Raw genomic sequence first — 23028 nt, forward strand, 5'->3', positions numbered from 1 at the left:
TTTTGCAAGATCAATCTCAACCACACCAAAACACAGAAGGGTTTGTGCTACAGGTATTGACTCCCAAATGTGACATGACTCCTCCCAATTCAGTTCAAATCACAGATGCTGCCAGTTATTTGTTTTACTTCTTTAGGCTCAAGAGAATCACAGCTGAATCTCTATTTAAAATTGGCAAGGTTCTAAAAAAACCAGGAAAGGCAATTGGACAAACTCCATGTTCAATCCATCTGCTTCAACTGTTTACTTATAGGAACAGCAAGCAAATGTCTCATGTTACTGATAAACCACAGAAAGCTTCTGGGATGCTGTTACTATCCATATAATTTTCATCATCACAGAAGATTGAGAAAAGTCAATGCGAATACAAAGTCACGCTCAATTGGAACAAATTTAAAAAAATGGCATAGTTAAGGGAAATGCCTTAAATAGCCAAACACTTCTTCAACAAAAGGGTCTTAGAGTAATTTTTATAAGTTAGATTTTAATATAATTTTGCTGAAAATCTTAACAGATACACAGAAACCATGTAAGTAGGTTTTTTCTTTGTTTGCTTTCTGCCTCCAGGGTTATCGCTGAGGCTCAATGCCTGCACTATGAATCCACTGCTCCTAGAGACTATTTTTTTCCCTTTTGTTGCCCTTGTTTTATCACTGTTGTTGTTATTATTATTGTTACTGGTGGTGGTGGTGTTGGATAGGACAGAGAGAAATGGAGAGAGAAGGGGAAGACAGAGAGGGGGAGAGAAAGACAACTGCAGACCTGCTTCACTACCTGTGAAACAACCCCACTTGCAGGTGGGGAGCCGGGGGCTCGAACTAGAATCCTTACGTCGGGTTCTTGTGCTTTGCCCAGTCCCCTGTAAGTAGGTTTTAATGATTATCACTTAAACACTGAGCAGTTACTATTTGTTCAAGAAAAAGAAGGATAGAAGCAAAGGAAGGATAAAAATACTCAAGGAGCCACCTAGCTGAAACTTCCTGAACACAAGTGACACCTTCCTCTTTTTAAAACTCTTCTCCTAATTTTATAAGAAATATTAACTGTGTCTTTTTATAGTTTTATCATCTATGTATACATTCCAAAACAGTAAGTTACATTTTCTCTTCCTGAATTTCAATAATTAGAGCTGACGAGTATATATGTGTTTATACATAATATATACTTTTTCAGGTGTCTTGTTTTACTCCCTAAACATTGTGAAGATATATCCATGTAGTTACCTGAAAGAGTAGTGTATTCAACTGTACTGTTATTTGTTAAAAGTCAAACTTATGCAACAAAGCTTACAAACATTTTACTTCCGAATATAATCAGAGAACTCTGAGAGTCATAATGAACCCGAGGCGTATGATGAGTCATACAGAACCTAGGTCTCCTCAGTTTCCTCATCGCTTAAAGTCCCATTAGTTTTAACATAGCTTTCAGAACTTCACAAAAACTACAAGAAAAATCACGTCAGAGCAAGAACAGAAAGAATCAGTATGTTGAGGTCAAAACACCTATCCAGATGAAACGAGAGGTTATACCTATGTGTTAACAACTGTACTGTAAACCATTAACCCCCACCTCACCACCACCCTCCACCTCATTAAAGAGAGGAAAAAAGATTTTAGAGACCTCAAGACTCATCTCTCACCACTCCCAGTGAAAGCCTGCCTAGGTTCTGCCAGTCCACCCTTGTCACTTCTAGACTGTCTTCATATCTTTCACTGAATACTTGCTCTTGGTTCTAGTGATTTTGTTACTCCAGGCAGCTTTCCAAAAAAAAAGGAATGGTTATTTACAATTCTAGACTGAAATCATAAATACCATTAGGTGAATTATACTGAACTGTCAGTATAACTCTACAAAATAGAAGTCAACAAAACATGAGTCTGTGTTGGCTAGGTAGGAAAGGTTTTAGTTATAAAATGAGCAAAAGGGCCTTATTGTAGTGAGCTCCAGACTCTTAGGTGGTCCTGTGATGTATACTCAAAGGACAGCTTTACAGCAAGATTCCGGACACAGACCATTTAGACTGGGAGCCAAGCTACATTTTTCTCTCCCAAATTGTAAGGAACCAGTGGTATTCCAATAAATGATCCCTTTGTGAAAGAAATTACTTTAGACTTATTTTTTAATTTTTTTTTTTTTTTGCCTCCAGGGTTATTGCTGGGGCTCGATGCCTGCACTACAAATCCACTGCTCCTGGAGGCCATTTTTTCCCTTTTTTTTTGTTGTCCTTGTTCTTGCCCTTGTTGTTATTGCTATTGTTGTCATTGATGTTGTTGGATAGTACAGAGAGAAATGGAAAGAGATGGGGAAGACAGAGAGGAGGAGAAAAAGATAGATACATGTAACCTGCTTCACCGCCTGTGAATCGACCACCCTGCAGGTGGGGAGCCAGGCGCTCCAACCAGGATCCTTACTCCAGTCCTTGCGCTTTGTGCCATGTGCGCTTAACCTGCTGTGCTACCGCCCGACCCCCTAGACTTTTGAAAGTGAAGGCCTTTCTTGGGTAGATCATTTTACTTCTTCCTCAAAAAAAAAAAAAAAATTCCATGACAACTGCAGCCTACAACTATAGTCATGAGATAAGGTGAACATGGTGGTATCTTCAAGCAACTGTATTTTGAAATTTTTATTAGTTATTGATTTATTTCCGAGAGAGAATGGGAAGGAATATGAAGGAGAACCAAAGCATTACTCTGGCATATGCTGTGCCAGGAACAAAACTCAGGACTTAGTACTTACAAGTCCTGTTCTTTACTACTGAGCCACCACGCTGACCACATCATTGTCTTTTAGTTCTAAGAGCCCTTTATAAAAGCAAAAATAACTGCTGTGTACTAATGTAAAAATTACCCAAAATCTTTTCTCAAGGTATTAATTATCAAGCCTCCCAAAACTCCCTACAGCATGTGTCTAGCAATACTGGCTCTAAATTCCCTAGCACGATTAAAGGGTCCTGTCATACAATGGATGTCGCTGTGATGCCACAAAGAACAGGCTGCTCTTGGTGTGCCTACTGGGGATTATACTGTCTGAAGCCAGAATGCAGCTCAACACTATCTCGTAAACTTGGTCGTCAAGAATCCAGCAACTCTTCTCTGAGGCATGTGCCCCATGCTACAGCAATAATTTTCAAGGTACGGTACCCAGGCCAGCAGCATCAATGTTATGTGGGGTATTTGCTGTAATTCAAAGGTGGGTCCAGCAGTCTGTGTTTAACAGATGCACAAGGTGAATTGAATGCTGACTAAATCCATATTGCTTTGCTTAGATATACAAAAGCCTGAGCAGCATGGTCTCTAATCAATCTCAATTTCAATCCCCCCCATCTCTCCCTCCCTCCCTCCCTCTCTCTCTCTCTCTCTCTCTCTCTCTCTCTCTCTCACACACACACACACACACACACACATCCCTAAAAATAAGATGTCAGGTTCAGGCAAAAACTAGTAGAGTCATGGGCCCCATGGAATAGACCTACTCAAATGTAGGGAAATTGTGAAGATATGGTTGAGCATGGTGTGGGACCTCCTATTTAAATGTGGAAGCCCGGGTGGCACGACCTTTCTGTCAGTCTCTCTCTACTGCAGACAGAGCATGAAAGAAACCGACCACCAGGGAAAAGTTCCCTCTATCAGCCTCCCTGCCTCACAATAGCCCACTCCCTTCTTATCTACATAATCACTGTTTTGCCTAAAGTCCCCTCCCTACTTCCCTACCCATTCCATTCCTTTGATCATATCTGATCTATCTTCTCTCTGCCCTCAGGACCCACCTCTGGCTGCTGGTTACTGAAAACCTTGCTTTCTCCTTCCTTTAACTGATTAAACCTCTTGCTCAACAATTACTGGAAAAGTCCTGACCCTCCCCCAGACCCTTTGCCTCCCTACTATATATGGTATACACATGTCACTTCCTCCTGCGACCCCTTATAAAACCTGCATTGCTGTTCAATAAAAGGATTTTGTGCACAACACATTCCCCCAGTGATCCCTGGTACATCTCTTACTACTTACACAGGAAAGACCCAGCTGCTCACTCCTGCTGCCCCGGAACATTCATTCTAGGCTCCCAATCCCCCGCATCTGGTGCACAACAGAGTGGGTAAGCCCTAAAGTTTTTGCCTGGGAAGAGGCCGCCCCACTAAAGAGGCCAACACTAAAACAGACCTACTAGCTTTTTCTGAAACAGAGACCCCAATCTTCATCTGTAATATTCTAGCCTTTCGGTTCATGATTAGTCAACAATTTGTTCTGCTGTATATTTTAACTCTTTCAGCCACCAGGTTCCAGATGCTACCATGATGCCAACCTGACTTCCCTGGGCAGATGACCCCACCAATGTGTCCTATAGCCCTGCATCCCCAGAGCCCTGCCCCACAAGTGAAAGAGAGACTGGTCGGGAGTATGGATCGACCTGTCAATGCCCATGTTCAGTGGGGAAACAATTACAGAAGCCAGACCTTCCAGCTTCTGTACCTCATAATGATCCTGGGTCCATACTCCCAGAGGTATAAAGAATAGGGAAGATACTGGGAGTGAGTTGAGCAGTAGTGCAGCGGGTTAAGCGCATGTGGCACAAAGCTCAAGGACCGGCCTAAGGATCCTGGTTCAAGCCCCCGGCTCCTCACCTGTAGAGAAGTCGCTTCACAGATGGTGAAGCAGGTCTGCAGGTGTCTGTCTTTCTCTCCCCCTTTCTGTCTTCCTCTCCTCTCTCCATTTCTCTCTGTCCTATCCAACAACGATGACATCAATAACAACAATAAGAAAACAAGGGCAACAAAAGGGAAAATAAATAAATATTAAAATAATAATAATAATTTAAAAAAGAATAAGGAAGCTATCAAGGGAGGAGATTGGATATGGAGTTCTGGTGTTGGGAATTGTACCCCTCATCCTATGGTCTTGTTAATATTTCCATTTTATAAATAAAAATTTTAAATGCCCATTTTAGGAGAATGAATTAAAAATGTAGTACTACTCACACAAGGATGTATTCACTATATCACAGTATAACATAATCCACCATATTTATAAGCTTACGCAAAACTTAGAAACGTAATTGTGACTGAAAACACTCATGGAAATCAGCTTACAGTATAATGTTACAATGGTCAAAAAATAATACATTGTTACTTCAGCTATAAATGAAAAATAAAAGATTGTCCAGGGCCAGGCCATGGTGCACCTTGTTAAGTGCACACATTACAGTGTGCAAGGACCCAGGTTCAAGCCTCTAGTTCCTATCTGCAGGTGGAAAGCTTCACAAGCAGTGAATCAGGGCTACAGGTGTCCCTCTGTCTCTTTCCTTCCCTATTTTCCCCTCATCTTCTCTGTCTGTACAATAATAAATAAATAGGGGGCTGGGCAGTAGTACAGCGGGTTAAGCACACATGGTGCAAAGCACAAGGACTGTGCAAGGATCCCAGTTTGAGTCTCTGGCTCCCCACCTGTAGGGGATCGCTTCACAAGCAGTGTTCTATTTTTCTCTCCTCTCTTGATTTTTCTCTGTCCTATCCAACAACAATAACAACAAGGGGAACTCAATGGGAACAATGGCCACCAGGAGCAGTGGATTCATAGTGCAGGCACCGATAATCCCAGAGGCAATATAAATAAATAAATAAATAAATAAATAAATGAATGAATTTTTAGGGGCAGTGTGGTGGTATACTTGGTTGGACACACGTGTTACAATGCACAAGGACCTGAGTTTGAGCCCCTGGTCCCCACCGTGTAAGGACCTGGGTTCAAGCCCCCTACTCCTACACCTGCGGGGGGATGCTTCATAAGCAGTGAAGCAAGCCCGCAGGTGTCTCTCTTTCTCTCTCCCTCTCTATCTCCCCCTCCTCTCTCAATCTCTCTCTGTCTTATCCAGTAAAATGGAAAAAATGGCCACCAGGACCAGTGGATTCATAGTACAGACATCAAGCCCCAGTAATAACCCTGGAGGCAAAAAAAAAAAAAATTGAGTAAGTTGTCAATATCTGAGTCAGGCAGCTATTTCAACCTTTTAGAGCATGAAATTGCATAACGATGGCCCCAAAGCCTCAGGTTTAGTCCCCAGCACCACCTTATGACAGAACTGGGTTCTGGGTCTTTCTCTACCTCCTCTCTCAAATATATCTAGCTTAAGTGTCAACATTTGACATCATAGAGCATTTTACCAGCTCTCTTTACCTTTTAAATTCTCTACAGTGAAAAATAACTGGTAAAATCATTAAGGATTTTTTTTTTTCCTCCAGGGTTATTGCTGGGGCTCAGTGCCAACACTACGAATGCACTGCTCCTGTGGCTATTTTTTCAATTTTTTCCCCTTTTTTTTGGATAGGACAGACAGAAGTTGAGAGAGGAGGAGAAGATAGAGAGGGGGAGAGAAAGATAGACAGAGGAAGACATGCCTCACCACTTTTGAAGTGCCTCCCCCACCCCAGGTGAGGAGTCAGGGGCTCGAACCAGGATCCTTACGCTGGTCCTTACACTTCCTACTATGTGCGCTTAACCCAGTGTGCTAATGCCCAGCCCCCTCAAGGATTTTTTTTTTTTAACTATTTTGAAAGAAAACTGTCAATATATGTTGGGAACAGGGAAGAAATTGATACTTTACTGACCTCTGGTTGTCATAAATTTTTTTGATCCAAAATTTTATAATTTCAGCCATAAAACTGTACATCTTAGGGGCTGGGAGATCGATCAACAGAAGAGCACACAACTTGCACTAGGCCCTGAGTCAGCTCCTCAGGAGCACCTGGAAGCACCATGGACAGCACTAAAGGGAACTGTGAGTGTTGGAGAGGTGCTTTGGTATCTCTCCGGCCCCATTCTGACTTTCTCTGTAAGTACACGGAATAAAATACTGGGCCAGGGATGCCAGTGGGCAGTGTCACACATGTGCAAGGCCCTGAGTTTACTCCCCAGCAACACATTAAAAATGTGTATTCTTATTACTATGAGTCCTTTAAAACAATTACATTTTGTCTGTATGGATGGGAAATAGGACTGAGAAAACCATTACCTACAGAACACACCTTTGCTATTGAGGACTTAAAACAACTAAAAACAATCTTGATTGCATTAACAAAGTAAGACAATATTTATTGGTGGCTGACCTTCTGGAAACATGGTGGAAGGCACACATTGCGAGTCAGCTTTATAGACTGCTGTTCTGTCACCGAAAGAACCTCAGTGACTAAGATGTCCCAAAGTAGTCACATACCTCTTTTTCCAAAATTCTAGCAATCTCGCCAAGGGTTCGATCTAAAGCAGAAACCTTCATGTTTGCCCATGAGCCACTGTCTTGTACCTGTAGTTGCTTGAGAAGATCTTTGGCTAATCGCTGAAGCCTTCAGGACAACAAGAAGGGGAAGAATGAAATTGATAAGTTAGAATGTAATACTTCAACTTAGTAGACATTTTAAAACAAAAGTCACTTTATTATATTAAAAACTGTTTCACACAACACAACCCCAGATGAGAGGAGAAGGAGCACTCTGAGGGCCGGCACTACTTTATTATTAAGAAGCATCAGTCTCCACCTCATGGAACAAAACAGAACCTGAGGACAGTCATGTCCAGTCACAGAATTAGATGGAATAGTTGCTGTCATCCATTTTGTTCTGATGTCTAAGCTGGGTCAGTAACTGGAGATGGTGAAAAACTAAGAGGATGACCACAGAAAAACTGACTACAAGTGCCTAAGGAAACAGGTGTTATGATGTTATTTCTTCAAAGTATGCTTGGGTGTTATATATAAGTACTGTAAACTCTCAGTATGCTGAACCCACCATGTTTGATTCACAGGCAATTTAGGGAGTACCTTAAGACAATATTTGCTTTCTGACAAGAAGTATTAAAGCGTCACCTAGACTGAAATTCTTCAGTGAGGAGACTGTGTGATATTCCTTTGTATCTTTTCTGTTCCATATACCTCACACTCTGAGTCTCAGACAACTTTATTTCTTTTCTACTTGTTTGAATACTAAATGTCTCATAACATCATTTCCCCAGAATGGTGCTATGTTGTTCTGCTTATTTCTACTTCTAGTAGTCTAACCCAGGGTGGTCATAATCACTGGGTTAAACACCATTCTTGGTGACTTGCATGCATCCATACATTTAGCTGAGCTAATGAAGTCTCATTATATAAAAGACTGAATGAATCAAGATCTTAGTCTACTCACTCTTCCTTTCTTCACAAAGACTTGCTTCATATATTCCCTAATTTCCTCAAAACTTCATGTCTTTTCTATTTCTTGATTCTATAAGAAGACATTTCACACAGAAAATGGAAATTGCTACAAAGAAATCCTCACTTTCTGTCTCAAAAGCTAGTAGCCTATAGACATTTCATATATATTTTCTTTTGTTTCTCTCATTCCAATATTTTATTATGACCCTCCCCTGTAAAGACAATTATGGCCCACAGGCTCTGTATGCCTAATATCTCTCTGAATCTGCTTCAGTGTCCTTGCAAAAATATTTTCTTTGTTCCTTCTAAAATGCCTCTCGAATCTAAATTACCTATAAATTCTTGCCTCCTCTTAATTCACAGCCCAAACATCACCTTGTCTGATCACTTACCACAAGTCTCCCATACAAAAACTTACAACAGAAATTTGTAGTGATGGGAACATTATTTATTTTTTCTTTTTCTTTCCTTGTTACCAGGGTTATTGCTGGGGCTTGGTGTTGGTACTATAAACCCACTGTTCCCAGTGGCCTTTTACAAAATTTTTTTTCATTAAATAGGATAGAGAGAGAAATTTAGAGAGGATGGGGAGATAGAGAGGAAGATAGACACCTACAGATCTGCTTCATAACTTGTGAAGCAGCCCCCCCCCCCCACACACAGGTGCAGAGTTGGGGCTCAAACCCAGGTCCTTGTGCTTGGTAATATGTGTACTTTCCTGGGTGTGCACTTACCCAGGTGTGCCTTCACTGCTTAGCCCTGGAACAGTCTACTGCTATACTATCCAAGACAATAGACAGTCATACTGGCCATTGTGGCACTTGATAAAAGAGTTAGTTAAGGTGAAGGAAGTGAAATTTAAATTGCACTTAAATATAATGATTGAAAATGAAATAACCAGTTGTAAGCTTCTACTATACTGAACAGTGAAAAAGCATAGAATCAAATTTATGTGAGTAGGTTCTCTTCTGCCTGTTCACTGGCCCATCCACTTCACTTAATATGCTCCCTTCTTCTAAATGCTCTCAACAGTCACTTAATGAGTGGCTATGATTAAAACAGCCATCATTTCTTCTAAGAAGAACTTAAAAAAATTTTTTTTAATATTTATTTTCCCTTTTGTTGCCTTGTTTTTTATTGTTGTTATAGTTATTATTGTTGTTACTGATGTTGTCATTGTTAGCTAGGACAGAAGGAAATGGAGAGAGGAGGTGGAGTCAGAGGGGAAGAGAAAGACAGACACCTGCAGACCTGCTTCACCGCTTGTGAAGCAACTCCCCTGCAGGTGGGGAGCCAGGGGCTCGAACCAGGATCCTTATGCCGGTCCTTGTGCTTCGCGCCACGTGCGCTTAACCCCCTGCGCTACCGCCTGACTCCCAAGAACTTTCTTCTTTACGTAACTGCTAATACTATCTGTAACTTCATAGGTTATGAAATACTTTCACGTACATAATCTTAAGTCTTTTGCAAACACTGTTGATTACTTAGAAACAAATTCAGACAGATTCATCGACTTTATCAAAGTATCACAAGTAGTAAGAAGAGGCTTTCCCAGACTTGAAACCTCGGCCTTTCGTTTTCAAATTGCATGGTTTGGTTTTCATGTATTAGTCAACTCAAATATGGAAACTGTATTCACAAATGAATACTTTATCAATACAATTTCATCTACAATTCATTTATGTAAAAATTAAAAAATCATTAAAGAGTACAGTAGCAAATGCAACTTCATGTACAGGTGAACTCCAGCTTTAGACTAAGCTATCCATACAAGCATTGCTTTGTCAAGGAAAAGAATGAATACAAATTCTAAAAATAAAAAAAATGCCTATGGCTGAATTCTGGTTCAAACCCATACCACATTCTTAAGTAGAGAGGCATTTAACTACTGTGAATCTTAGTATCTTAGTGGAGATATTATGTTTTTTTTTTTCTCCTTTAATAGCTTTTGAAGATCAGAGATAATTAATGTAATGTACTTAACACCATTCACTTACATAGTCATTAAATAAATGGTAAGTTATTATTACTATTTGTTGACAGGAGGTGTCAATGTAACAAAAGGGGAAAAAGAATAAAAAAATTACAAAAACAGAGTAAGAGCAATGTGTTTTTCCCTTCTAATCGAATATGGGCTAGAGTCCCATCCGATTAAAGTTACCGACCTTATCATGTGGAAGAATATTGGCAGTGATTTTCATTGTGTGCTAGATAAGTAGCCACTTCAGCTTTTGGCTGAATAAAGCCTGCACACCATGTAACTAAATATCCAGCCATAGCAATGAATACATACGAATCTAGCAGTATTCTTACCAAGAATGCTCACATTCCACTGAGAACCAGGGGTACTTAGGACCATTTTAATTCACAGAATACAAGAGGCTTGTATTTCACCCTGAGGTAAATCAAATCGGGGATTCATATGAACCTACCCTTCAAGGAAGAATGCCAAATCAAGGAGATGCTTTGGTAACACGAGCTAAACCTCTGTTTCATTCCCTGCCTCCACAAAAGTACAACAAAAAATACAGCCTCTCTCAAGAAAAAACCATCAGATGCTGATCCATACTATAAATAATTCTAGAATGTCTCAGGAGTCAATCCCTGAAAGCTCTATTTTTCCTCTAGGGCAAGAACAAGAGCAGTGCCATAGGTCTACTTTCAAACACAGTAATTATTATTTAGGTCATTTCTAGAAGATTCTAGCATGAAAATAAGAATGGAGGTTTCATAACTCCTGGTCTTGGATGTGAGAAATATGTCAGGCTTTGTGGAAAGTGTTATCAGGTTAACTATTTTCTTCTCAAGACTTCAACAAATTCAACAACAAGTTCTAGCTTAAGTTCAAATCTCTTGCTGGCAAAAGTGGAGAGTTAAATGATCTCTACAAGAAGCTAACTTTTAGCACAGTGAAGTGTTCAGGATCTGTTAGGGTCACAGGGATTATCTGTTCAAGTATAAGGAACCAGACTGAGCCCACTCTTTAGTGTATGGGCAGGAAGAGTGAAATGCATTAATTCTTTTTCCTTTTCATCTCTTCTGTTTGAAAGGTGCATGGTTTAAATTCAGGATACTGGTTTCCTGTACTTTTAGATACTTATTTTCAAATACAAAAGCATAAGTATCAAATAGTGTTTTTTGTAGTTTTTTTATGTAAGATGAAAAAAAGTTCTGTGCATATATTGCCTCTTACATCAGACACTTATCCATTAAGTAAATCACTTCAACTTACTAAAAATACATTTATTTTTAATATAATTAATTAATTTTAATTAACCAGGAGGTGTCTCAGCAGAAAGACATCTTCATATACATGAAGATCTGGGGTCAATCACAAGTAACACATGGGTGTTAGCAGAAACTCCATGGGTGACAGAACACTGTATTGCTCTCTCACTTTCTGCCCATCTTGGCTCTCTCATTCAATAATTAAAAAACAAAAATGCTAGACCAGGGAAGTAACTCAGTGACAATGTACATATGTGGGACCCCTGGCTTTACTCTCTTCTGAACAAAACTCTCTGGAAAACAAAACTTTATTCCTAATCTTCATCAGAGCTTTAGTGAACCAAAATCTGTTTTGTTGACAGAGGACTTTGCCTGGATGTTGTTATTTTGTCTGATCAGAGTGGTGACTGCTGAAGTGTGGGGTCTCTGTGGCAATTTCTTTAAATAAGACAACAATGAATTTCAGCACAATGACTGACCCTTCCTTTCACAAAAAAAACTTCTCAAATGAATGTAATGTTGTCTCACAGCATTTAACCCATAGTAGAACTTCTTTCAAAATTGGAATCAATAATCTCAAATACTGCCACTACTATATCAACTAAGTTAATGCAATATTCTAAATCTTTTGCTATGATTTCCACAGTGTCACTGCATCTTCATCAGGAGTACATTCTACCTCAAGAAACCACTTTCTTACTCATCTATAATAACTAACTCCTTGCTCGTTCAACTTTTATCATAAGATTGCAGCAATTCTGTCACATCTTCAGGCCCCACTTGTCATTCTGGCCCCACTTGTCATTCTTATTATTATTTTATTATTGCCACCACACTTACAGCTGCTTCCTTCACTGGAGTATTGAGCCAAACTCTCAAAGTCATCCGTGAGGATTAGAATTAACTTCTTTCACATTACTGTTAACATTGATATTTTGAACTCCTCCTATGAATCATAACTGTTCTCTTTTTTTTTTAATTGGGTGATTAATGGTTTGCAGGGAAGATAATTATACACTTGGGTACAATTACTCATCTCCCCAGGCATCATGCATCAAGGTTCCTTCCACCCCCTCCCTACAGGAGTTTCCCAGAGTCCTTTGCAATACACCATACCCAGTCTTAGTTTCACTTTGTGATTTCCCTTTTGTCCTTATTTCACTTAATATGGTGTCTTCATGTTCTATTCAAGATGAGGGAAAGGAGATGACATCATCATTTTAAAATTTCTTTATTGGAGGATTAATGTTTTACATTTGAAAGTAAATACAATAGTTTGTACATAACATTTCTCAGTTTTCCACATAACAATACAACCCCGACTAGGTCCTCTGTTGTCCTTTTCTGGACCTGTACTCTCCTCCCACCCACCTCAGAGTCTTTTACTTTGGTGTAATACACCAATTCCAGTCCAGGTTCTACTTGTGTTTTCTCTTCTGATCTTATTTTTCAACTTCTGCCTGAGAGTGAGATCATCCCATATTCATCCTTCTGTTTCTGATTTATTTCATTTAACAATGGCATCATCATTTTTAACAGCTGAGTAGTAGTCTATCATGTATATATACCATAATTTTCTTAGACACTCATCTGTCATTGGACATTTGGTTGCTTCCAAGGTTTGAATATTACAAATTGCGCTTCTATGAACATAGGTAGGTATACATAGGTCTCTTCTGGTGGGTGTTTGTTTCCTTTGGATACAGCCCCAGGACAGAGATTGCTGGATCATAAGGTAGGTTCATTTCTAGTGTTCTGAGAAATCCCCAGACTGTTTCCACAAAGGTCAGATCAATTTATATTCCCACCAGCAATGCAACAATATCGTAACTGTTCTTGAAGCATCAGGAATGGTGAACTCTGAGAAGCTTTGCCACTGGCTTTTCCCAGATCCATTAGAGGCCTCACTATCTATGCTAGTACAATTATTGGGAGGATTAATAGTTTACAGTTGACAGTAAATACAGTGGTTGGAGGGAATTGGGCAGTAGTGCAGTGGGGTAAGCGCATGTGGCGCAAAGTGCAAGGACCAGGCTAAGGATCCCGGTTCAAGTCCCCGGCTCCCCACCTGCAGGGGAGTCGCTTCACAGGCAGTGAAGCAGGTCTGCAGGTGTCTATCTTTCTCTCCCCCTCTCTTGTCTTCCCCATCTCTCTACATTTCTCTCTGTCCTATCCAACAACGACGACATCAATAATAACTGCAACAATAAAACAACAAGGATATCAAAAGGGAATAATAACAAAAAAATACAGTGGTTGGTGAAAATCTATTTCTTTTGTTTTGTTCTGTTTTACCTCCAGGTTTACTGCTGGGGCTTGGTACCTGCACTACAAATCCACTGCTCCTGGAGGCCATTTTGCCCATTTTGTTGCCCTTGTTGTAGTCATTATTGTTATTATAGCTGTTGTTGTTGTTGGATAGGACAGAGAGAAATTGAGAGAGGAGAAGACAGAGACAGGGAAAGAAAGAGAGACACCTACAGACCTGCTTCATCACAACCCCCTGCAGGTAGGGAGCTAGGGGCTTGAACCGGAATCCTTACGCTGGTCCTTACCCTTTGCACCACATGTGCTTAACCCACTGCACTACTGCCTGGCCCCAAAAAATCTATTTCTTGAATACATAGAAAGACTTGAAGGCTGAAATGACTCCTTGATCCATGAGCTGCAAAATGAATGCTGTGTTAGCAGGCATGAAACAATAGTCATCTCCTTGTATGTTTCTCCTGGCGCTCTTAGGCAACAATGCACATTGTCAATGGAATAGTCCATTTGAAAAACAATGTTTTTTTCTGAGTAAGCTGATCTCAACTGTGGACTTCAAATACTCAGTAAACAGATGTTTTGTCATCTAGGCTTTTTTGTTTGTTTCATTTATAAAGCATAAGCAGAGCAGATTTAGCAAAATTTTTAAGGACCTTAGAATATTTGGAATGGTAAAATGAGCATTGGCTTCAATTTAAAAGTCACCAGCTGCATTTTCTCTTAACAAAAGAGCTGATATGTCCTTTGAAGTTCTAAAGTCAGGCACTGGCTTCTTCTCTGGTGGAAATTCCTCATTTTCCAATAAAAGGCTACTTGATATACACTGAAAATCTGTTGCTTATGAAGCGTTTTTCACCAATGTTCTTAGCTCGATCTTCTGTATAACTTATTGTAGCTTCTAATCAGATCTCACTGGGGCTCACTGGAGTAGTATTTTCAACTTCCTTCAAGAGGTCTTGCTTTTAATCTGCCCTGATTTTTGCCATGCCTTCTTCTCTAATCTTAACTGTTTGTAGTTTTGGATCTAAAGTAAGAGACTTCCTCCTTTTAAATGAACATTTATAAACCAATGTAGGGCTATTAACTGATCTATTATCACTGACTTCAGAATTGTGTGTGAAGAATTAGAGATGCCCAAGGAAAAGGGAGAGAGGAATGACTGATTGGTAGAGCAATTATAACCTAAATATTCCTAGTTTGTGGATGTGGTCTGTGGTATCCCAAAACAATCAAAATATTAACACCAAGAGCAGGCTGAGCAGGCACTGGGGACCCAATACACAATGGCGAAGGAAGAACTGAGTAGATGATAGGATGGTGTACAGACACACCTATCACAGAAGGATGACAAACTGCACGTGTCCTTCCATGGACACAAATCGTGAAACTCCCATGTAAAGTCAGGGACCAAATTCTCACACATACTAAGACATACTTTATCTGCTAAGCCACTTCCAAGTACCTCACCACTAGCTATTGAAACCTAGGAACTAAACGAGAAATTACCAAGGGAATAATTCTCTCTCCCTTCCTTTCTTTCATCTTTCCACTGATCTTCCTTTCTCTCTCTTTCTCCCTCTCTTTCTTTTCACCAGAGCACAGTTGAGCTCTGGTTTTTGGTGGTGTGGAGGATTGAAGCTGGGACTCTGGAACCTCATGCATCAAAGTCTTTTTGCATAATTATTACAATGTCTTCCCCACCCAGGGTGTGATTATCTATTTGAATTTTCAAGACAAAGGTATGCTAATGTTAAAGGTCTAGGAGTTAAGAAAAAGAGAGGCTAGAGATACTGAGAAAGGATAGCCAGGCAAGTAAGAAGAGTATCCAGAAAAGGGTGCTTAGTAGACCTTAACATTAGCAGCATTTTCCCCCTGACCCCCAGTAAAGTATATATTGCTAGCAATGACTTGTATATTCTCTTTGCAGTGAGTCTGGACTTGGTAAAAATGAGCATCTTCGGGAGTTGGACCACAGTGCAGCAGGTTAAGCGCACCTGGCGCAAAGCGCAAGGACTGGTGTAATGATCCCGGTTCGAGCCCTCAGCTCCCCACCTGCAAGGGAGTCGCTTCACAAGCAGTGAAGTAGGTCTGCAAGTGTCTTTCTCTCCCCCTCTTTGTCTTCCCCCCTTCTCTCCATTTCCTTCTGTCCTATCCAACAACAATGACAACAATAATAACTACAACAATAAAAAAAACAAGAGCAACAAAAGGAAATAAATATTGAAATTTTAAAAATGAGTATCTTCACCACTGAGACATCAGCAAGTGTGAGACAAGCACAAGTTTGATAAAGCTTAATAATTCCTACAATTTTTACACAACCCCCCCCAAAAAAAATCCACAACATTTGCAAAATGAATTTAGCACTACTTTGAATGAATTATGTACTATAACTTCAAGGACTTAACTTACAAAGCTGTCACAGGAGAGCAAGAAAGTGAGGTTGCAAGCAAAAGCCTCAAGACCTCTGAGGCCAAAACCTGGAAGACATCACATCAGCAGTAGTCTTGGTCAGAGCAGTCAAAAGGCCAGAACAAATTCAAGAGGAAGGAGAACAGAGTCTCCTTGAAGTAGACTTAAGTTATATTGCAAAGGGGGATGCTCCTGTGGTTAAAACTCTTCTGGACATCTTTGCCAGCACTGTATCAAGTACTCTGAACATTATGTACTGTTTGCACACAAAGTAGTGTGATATTCCTCAAGTATTTGGGAGGCAGCTAAGCTCACCACCATGCCACCATGCCCTTTCCTCAAGTATTTGGATGTATCTTAAATGGCTTATAAAATTATCTATCAGGTTATACTACCATCTATACACTAATGCAAAACTATTATTACAGGGTCTTTATAGTTTTACTAGTTTAGTTCTACCTCACTCTCCTTTCAAATTTATCTTCCTAGTAATTCCCATTTTGCACATATGTTCTTTAAAATGATTCTCTACTTTTCATAAGGTTGTTATTTCCCTGGGGTTACATTACATGTAGGAGAATTTATCATAGAGTGTCTTCTATCCACGAGTACAATTTGCTGTAGTCCCATTGGTTTACTTTTGTTTTAGTCTTCCTCATAACTGGATTCATATCAAGAGTACAATTTGCTTTTCCATTTAAGAAAGTCTTTTTATATTCCTTGTCAGCATTTCAAGACTTGATCTGTAAAGTCATTGCATTTCTTAAGAGTCTAGCTTACTTTGTATTATATTGTAAACAGCATTGTAATTTCCTAGTTGTAACAAAAAAAAATTAATGTTGCATGCCCTCAGGCAAGGTTCTCTATTCCTCCCCCCAACCCTCTCCTCTCTTTCCCCACCCCACCCCTCTATTTCCCTAATAAGTTGTTGTAAAGGAGAAAATGAGAAATGAGTCAGCAAAGGCAGAGTCAGAAAAAAGGTAAAATGTTAAGGCAAGCTTACCTATTTTGATTATTATACATTAATTTGGAAGGCAGCAACTTGGTTAATTATTTTGCTCTCACAAATTTTCATTTGACTCTCTAGATATACAGTATTGTTGCAATCAATACTTTTGTTAACTTTAATATTTATCTTAGAATGTGATGGCCAATCATTCTAGAAAAATAATAAATAAAAGAATTATTTAGTGGATATCTTTTTCTGACATGGAAGAATATTTCTACCGTCAGTGTAAATAACGGCCCTAGCAAGATGGAGAGACAGGGTTCCGCACTGTCATGGGAACCATCCAGTCTCAGGTCCTACCACCTCTTAGTTCAGGTCCAGCGGCCACTTTTCCCAGTGAAAAGGTGCCTTTGAGCAGTGAAACTTCATGTGCACTAGGCCTTGTTCCATAAGTATATATATGCATAAGTATATATATGCATATTTACACCAATAATTTTATTTTATTTTCATCAGTGGGGACAGATTTGAGCCTGAGTCATTCACATGCACAAATATTAAAACAGCATGAGATCCAAGTCAGCTATACTGCTAGACCAGTAATTGGTTATGAGTATTTCTCAATTTGAGGCATTTTAAGTTTGTATTTTAACTATCAAAAGTAACATTAAAATATTCAGACTTGTAATGAGGGAGAAGTAAAGATCTTTTCAAACTCTCAGGAACTGAAGGTATTTGCCACTATCAATCCTGCCTTGAAAGAATTACTGAGGGAATCCCACATGAAGAGAAGTAGCAAAGGAATTCCAACTTTTAAGATGATCAGGGGGAGTCGGGCTGTAGCTCAGCAGGTTAAGTGCAGGTGGCACAAAGCACAAGGACTGGCATAAGGATCCCGGTTCGAGCTCTGGCTCCCCACCTGGAGGGGAGTCGCTTCACAAGCGGTGAAGCAGGTCTGCAGGTGTCTATCTTTCTCTCCCCCTCTCTGTCTTCCCCTCCTCTCTCCATTTCTCTCTGTCCTATCCAACAACGACGACATCAATAACTACAACAATAAAACAACAAGGGCAACAAAAGGGAATAAATAAATATAAAATAAAATTAAAAATTAAAAAAAAATTTAAAAAAAGATGATCAGTAGCAGAATAGAATTAGAAACAAAATAGGGGGAAAAAACAGACATAGGAAAGGGAAGATCAAAATGGATAGAGCTATACTATACAATCCAATGTTGGTGAATCAAGGCCAACTTAAAAAAAAGACTATTGTAGATATTATATGTTAGACACAATTATCATGATAACCACAAAAAATAAAGCACAGAGACAATAGGAAATATATATACACAGCAGGCAAAACCATCATAGAAAACCATCCACACAAGTAATAAGAAGAAGCAAACAGGAAAGAGGGACAGAGAGAGAGAGGGACAGATGGAGCGAGGGAGAGAGGTATAGAGGGAGAGAGGGACAGAGGGAGGGAGAGAAAGAGAAATAGGTGAGATAAGGACAATCAGGAATGAAAGAAATGAAATTATAATTGAGGATGTGAAGATACAAAGAATCATAAGTGAATATTATGAACAACTTTATGAAAATAAAATGGACATCTTAGATGAAATGGATGAATTCCCAGAATCATACCACCTGCCAAACTTAACCCAAGATGAAGTAGATAGTCTGAACAGGCCAACCATTAATATAGAAACTGACTCAGTAATCAAAAATCTTCCTAGAACAAAAGCCCAGGTCCAGACAGTTTTAATAAAGAATTCTGTAAGACCTTCAAAGAAGAACTAACATAGATTCTCTTTAGACTCTTCCAAAAATTTGAAGAAGGGCAAGTACTTCCGAACAGATTCTATGAGACTAACTTCACTCTGATTCTTAAAGCAGGAAAGGACTCTATCCCCCCAAAAGAAAATATAGACCTGTATCCCTGATAAACATTAATGCAAAGGCCCTCAACAAAATCTTGACAAATCAGATCCAACAACATATCAGAACCAAGTGGGATTCATCCCTAAGAAACAGGAAAGGTTTGATATTTACAATGTAATCTAACATGTCAACAACAACAAAAAAATCACACCAATTGATGTCATAATGGATTTGATAAAATCTATTAATGATAAAGACCCTCCAGAAATTAGGAAGAGAAGATCAATTCCTCAACATAATGAAGACCATTTATAACAAACCCAAAGCTAACATCATTAGCAATTGGGAAAAGATGAAAGGGTTCCCTCTAAAATTGTCTACTATCACTACTAATATTCAACATCTGCAAGGTCCTTGACACTGCAATCAGAGAAGAAAGAAATATCAAAGGTATACATATTGGAAGGAAGAAAAAAAATTATCCCTACTTGCAAATGACAGGATAATATAGCTAGAGAACCCCCAAAGATTACTGGAAGTAGCAAAACAGAAGGATACAAAAATCAGCACACAAATCTGGGGTATTTTTGTATACAAACAAGTAGTCAGAGGAAAGGGAAATAGAAGGCTCAGTCCCACTTACAATAAAACCCCAAAAGACAAAATACCTTGGGGTGAATGAATCTCATGAAGGAAGTAAAGAAACTTTACAAGGAAAACTATACGACACTGTTAAAGGAAGTAGAGAACCATACACAGAATTTTAAAATATTTCTTGTTCCTGGATTAGAAGAATAAACATTATTAAAACAGTCATTCTACCAAAAGCAATTTACAATTTCAATGTAATCATATATATATATATATATATATATATATATATATATATATATATATATATAAAGTTATCTTTATGTATTTGATAGACAGCCAGTAGTCGAATGGGAAGGAGTTTATAGAGAGGGAGAGAGACAGAGACAGAGAGATACCTGCAGTACTGCTTCAGCACTTGAATAGGTGGGGCCTGGGGACTTGAACCCTGGTCCTTGAGCATTGTAACATGTGTGCTTAACCAGGTGCACCACCACCTGGCCCTCAATGCAATCTCTATCAAGATCTTAATCACATTTTTCAAGATAAGTGGACAACTTGTCAGAAAATGTGTGTGGAACCACAAAAAACCACGAATAGCCAAAACACTTCTATGTAAAAATGAACAAATATGGAGGAATCATGCTCCCCAACTTCAGTTTCTATTACAAAACAATAGTAATTAAAACAGAATGGGGTGGGAATGTAAATTGGTCCAACCTCTGTGGAGAACAGTCTGGAGAACTCTCAGAAGGCTAAAAATGGACCTACCCTATGATCCTGCAATTCCTCTCCTGGGGATATATCCTAATGAACCCAACACACCCATCCAAAAAGATCTGTGTACACATATCTTCTTAGCAGCACAATTTGTAATAGCCTAAACCTGGAAGCAACCCAGGTGTCCAACAACAGATGAGTGGCTGAGCAAGTTGTGGTATATATACACAACGGAATACTACTCAGGTATAAAAAATGGTGACTTCACCGTTTTCAGATGATCTTGGATGGACCTTGAAAAAATCATGCTAAGTGAAATAAGTCAGAAACAGAAGGATGAGTATGGGATGATCTCACTCTCAGGCAGAAGTTGAAAAACAAGATCAGAAAAGAAAACACAAGTTGAAATGTATTGTTATATGGAAAACTGGAAAATGTTATACATGTACAAACTATTGTATTTACTGTCAAATTTAACACATTAATTCCCCAATAAAGAAATTAGAAAAAAAAAGCAGCATGGTACTGGAATAAAAATGGACATTTGGATCAATGGAACAGTATTGACAACCCAGAAATAAGTTCACATATATATAGCCTCCTAATTTATGATAAAGAGGCCAGAAACTCAACGGTGGTAAAGAAAATCTCTTCAGTAAATGGTGTTTGGAAAACTCAATTGCCACATGGAGAAAATCAATTAGGATGATCACTTAACACAATACCACAAAAATCAAATAAAAATGGATCAAGGACCTGGGTATTAGACCCAAAAAAATCTAAATATTATAGAAGAAATCATAGATACAACTTTTCAGGATCTTCACACCCAAGATGTATTTGGAGACTTCACTACATGAGGATGGGAAATGGAAACAAGAATGAATAAATAGGACTACATCAAACTAAAATGCTTCTACACATTGAAAGCAAACTACACAAGGATAACCAGGCAATTCAGTAAGTGAAAGAAGAGATTTCACATCACATATTGAACAAGCGACTGATATCAAACATCTATAAAGAACTGGTATATCTCAACAAAATAAAAATAATTTAGTAAAAAAAGGTGAGCCAAAGAACTCTACAGTCAGTTTTTCTAAAGAAGATATACACATGGCCCACAGACAATATGAAGAAATGCCACTTTATTTATCATTAGAGAAGTGCAAATTAAAACTACACTGAGATTCCTCCTCATATCTTTGAGAATAGCCTCTATCAACAAAACAAGAATTGACGGGTTTTGGAAAGGTTGTGGATAAAAAGGGACTCTGTGGGGAGGGGCAGGCAGTAGCACAGCAGGTTAATTAAGTGCACATACTACAAAGCACAAGGACCAGTGTAAAGATCCAGTGTAAGGATTCCAGTTTGAGCCCCCAGCTCCCCACCTACAGAGACCCGCTTCACAAGTAGCGAAGCAGGTCTTCAGGTTAATATCTTTCTCTCCCCTTCTCTGTCTTCCCTTCCTCTCTCCATTTCCTCTGTCCTATACAACAACAACAACAAAAGCAATGGCAAGAATAATAATAACAAAGGCAACAAAATGGGAAAAAATGGCCTTTGGGAATGGTGGATTTGTAGTGCAGGCACCGACCCCAGCAATAACCCCAGAGGCAAAATTAAAAAAAAAAGGAGAATTCTGCTTCACTGCTAGTGTGAATGCAAACTGATGCAGGCCCTTTGGAAGACTGCACAGAGAATCATCCAACAAATGAAAATGGAATTACTTTATGCCCCAGCAACACCACACTTAGTAAACCAAAGAACATGCAAACACTAATTCGAAGGGACATACAGCCCCCTATGTTCACTGATGGGTCAAATAGGACAGTTATGGGTAGAGATTAACAATTAAGCCCAATGCATGATGGTGAAGGAGGGCTTAAATTGGTGCAGGAACATATCGGGAGGGTGAGAAACTGTACGCATGTGACAACTTTCTTACAAAGCATTTCTTTCCTAATAAGACAATAACAATAAGTGAAAAAAGAAAATAGGAGAAACACTCACTTTGCCTTATAAGGTGAATCAGAGCCAGAGTTTGTAGATTCCGTTAAACTTTCAAATTCCTTGGACCTGAAAAGAGAAAAGTTGTTTACTTTTCTTATATTAATTTTCTTTTTACTTTCTTTTATTTCTTCTTCCTCTTATACTTTTTTTTGCCTCCAGGTTTATTACTGGAGCTCAGTGCCTGCACTAAGAATCCACTGCTCCTGGAGGCCATTTTGCCCATTTTGTTGCCCTTTTTTGTTATTATTGTTGTTATTGCTGTTGTTGGATAGAACAGAGGTCTCAAGAGAGGAGGGAAATACAGGGGGGGAGAGAAAGATAGACACCTGCAAACTTACTTCACTGCTCGTGAAGTGACCCCCCCTACAGGCGGGGAGTCGGGGGCTCAAACCAGGATCCTTACATCGATCCTTGAGTGTCATGCCACGTGCGCTTAACCCTCTGTACTACTGCCTGGCTCCCTCTTTATTTTATTTTAATCACCAGGATTATTGCTGAGGCTTGGTCCCTACATGGCAAAACCACTACTCGCAGAGACAATTTTTCCCTCCCCACCCCCTTGGCAGGACAAAGGAAAACTGACAGGGGGTGAGGGGAGGGGAAAGAGGGGAGAAAAAGAGAGAAACCTATAATAAACACTGCTTCATTGCTCGTGAAGCCTCCTAATTACAGGCAGAAACTGGGGTTTGATCCCAAGTTTTTCCCCTTTTCCCAAGGATTTTTCTGTTGGAGAGATTAATGATTTACAGTAGATACAGTTGTCGGTACATGTGTAAAATTTCTCAGTTTCCT

At 39.3% G+C, this 23028-nt stretch overlaps 1 protein-coding gene across 2 annotated transcripts in view; it reads right to left on the bottom strand.

The window, feature by feature from the left end:
- SCAPER (S-phase cyclin A associated protein in the ER) overlaps nucleotides 1-23028 on the bottom strand; it is a 326131-nt gene that overhangs the window by 179152 nt on the left and 123951 nt on the right. For both annotated transcript variants that reach the window (XM_060174708.1, XM_007525770.2), the window contains 2 exons: nucleotides 22237-22302; nucleotides 7207-7333 (listed from right to left, as the gene is read on the bottom strand). In XM_060174708.1, coding sequence (XP_060030691.1) covers nucleotides 7207-7333; nucleotides 22237-22302 — 193 coding nt within the window. The remainder of the gene's footprint in view (nucleotides 1-7206; nucleotides 7334-22236; nucleotides 22303-23028) is intronic.

This window comes from Erinaceus europaeus, chromosome 16 (assembly GCF_950295315.1).
Source record: "Erinaceus europaeus chromosome 16, mEriEur2.1, whole genome shotgun sequence".
NCBI lineage: Eukaryota > Metazoa > Chordata > Mammalia > Eulipotyphla > Erinaceidae > Erinaceus > Erinaceus europaeus.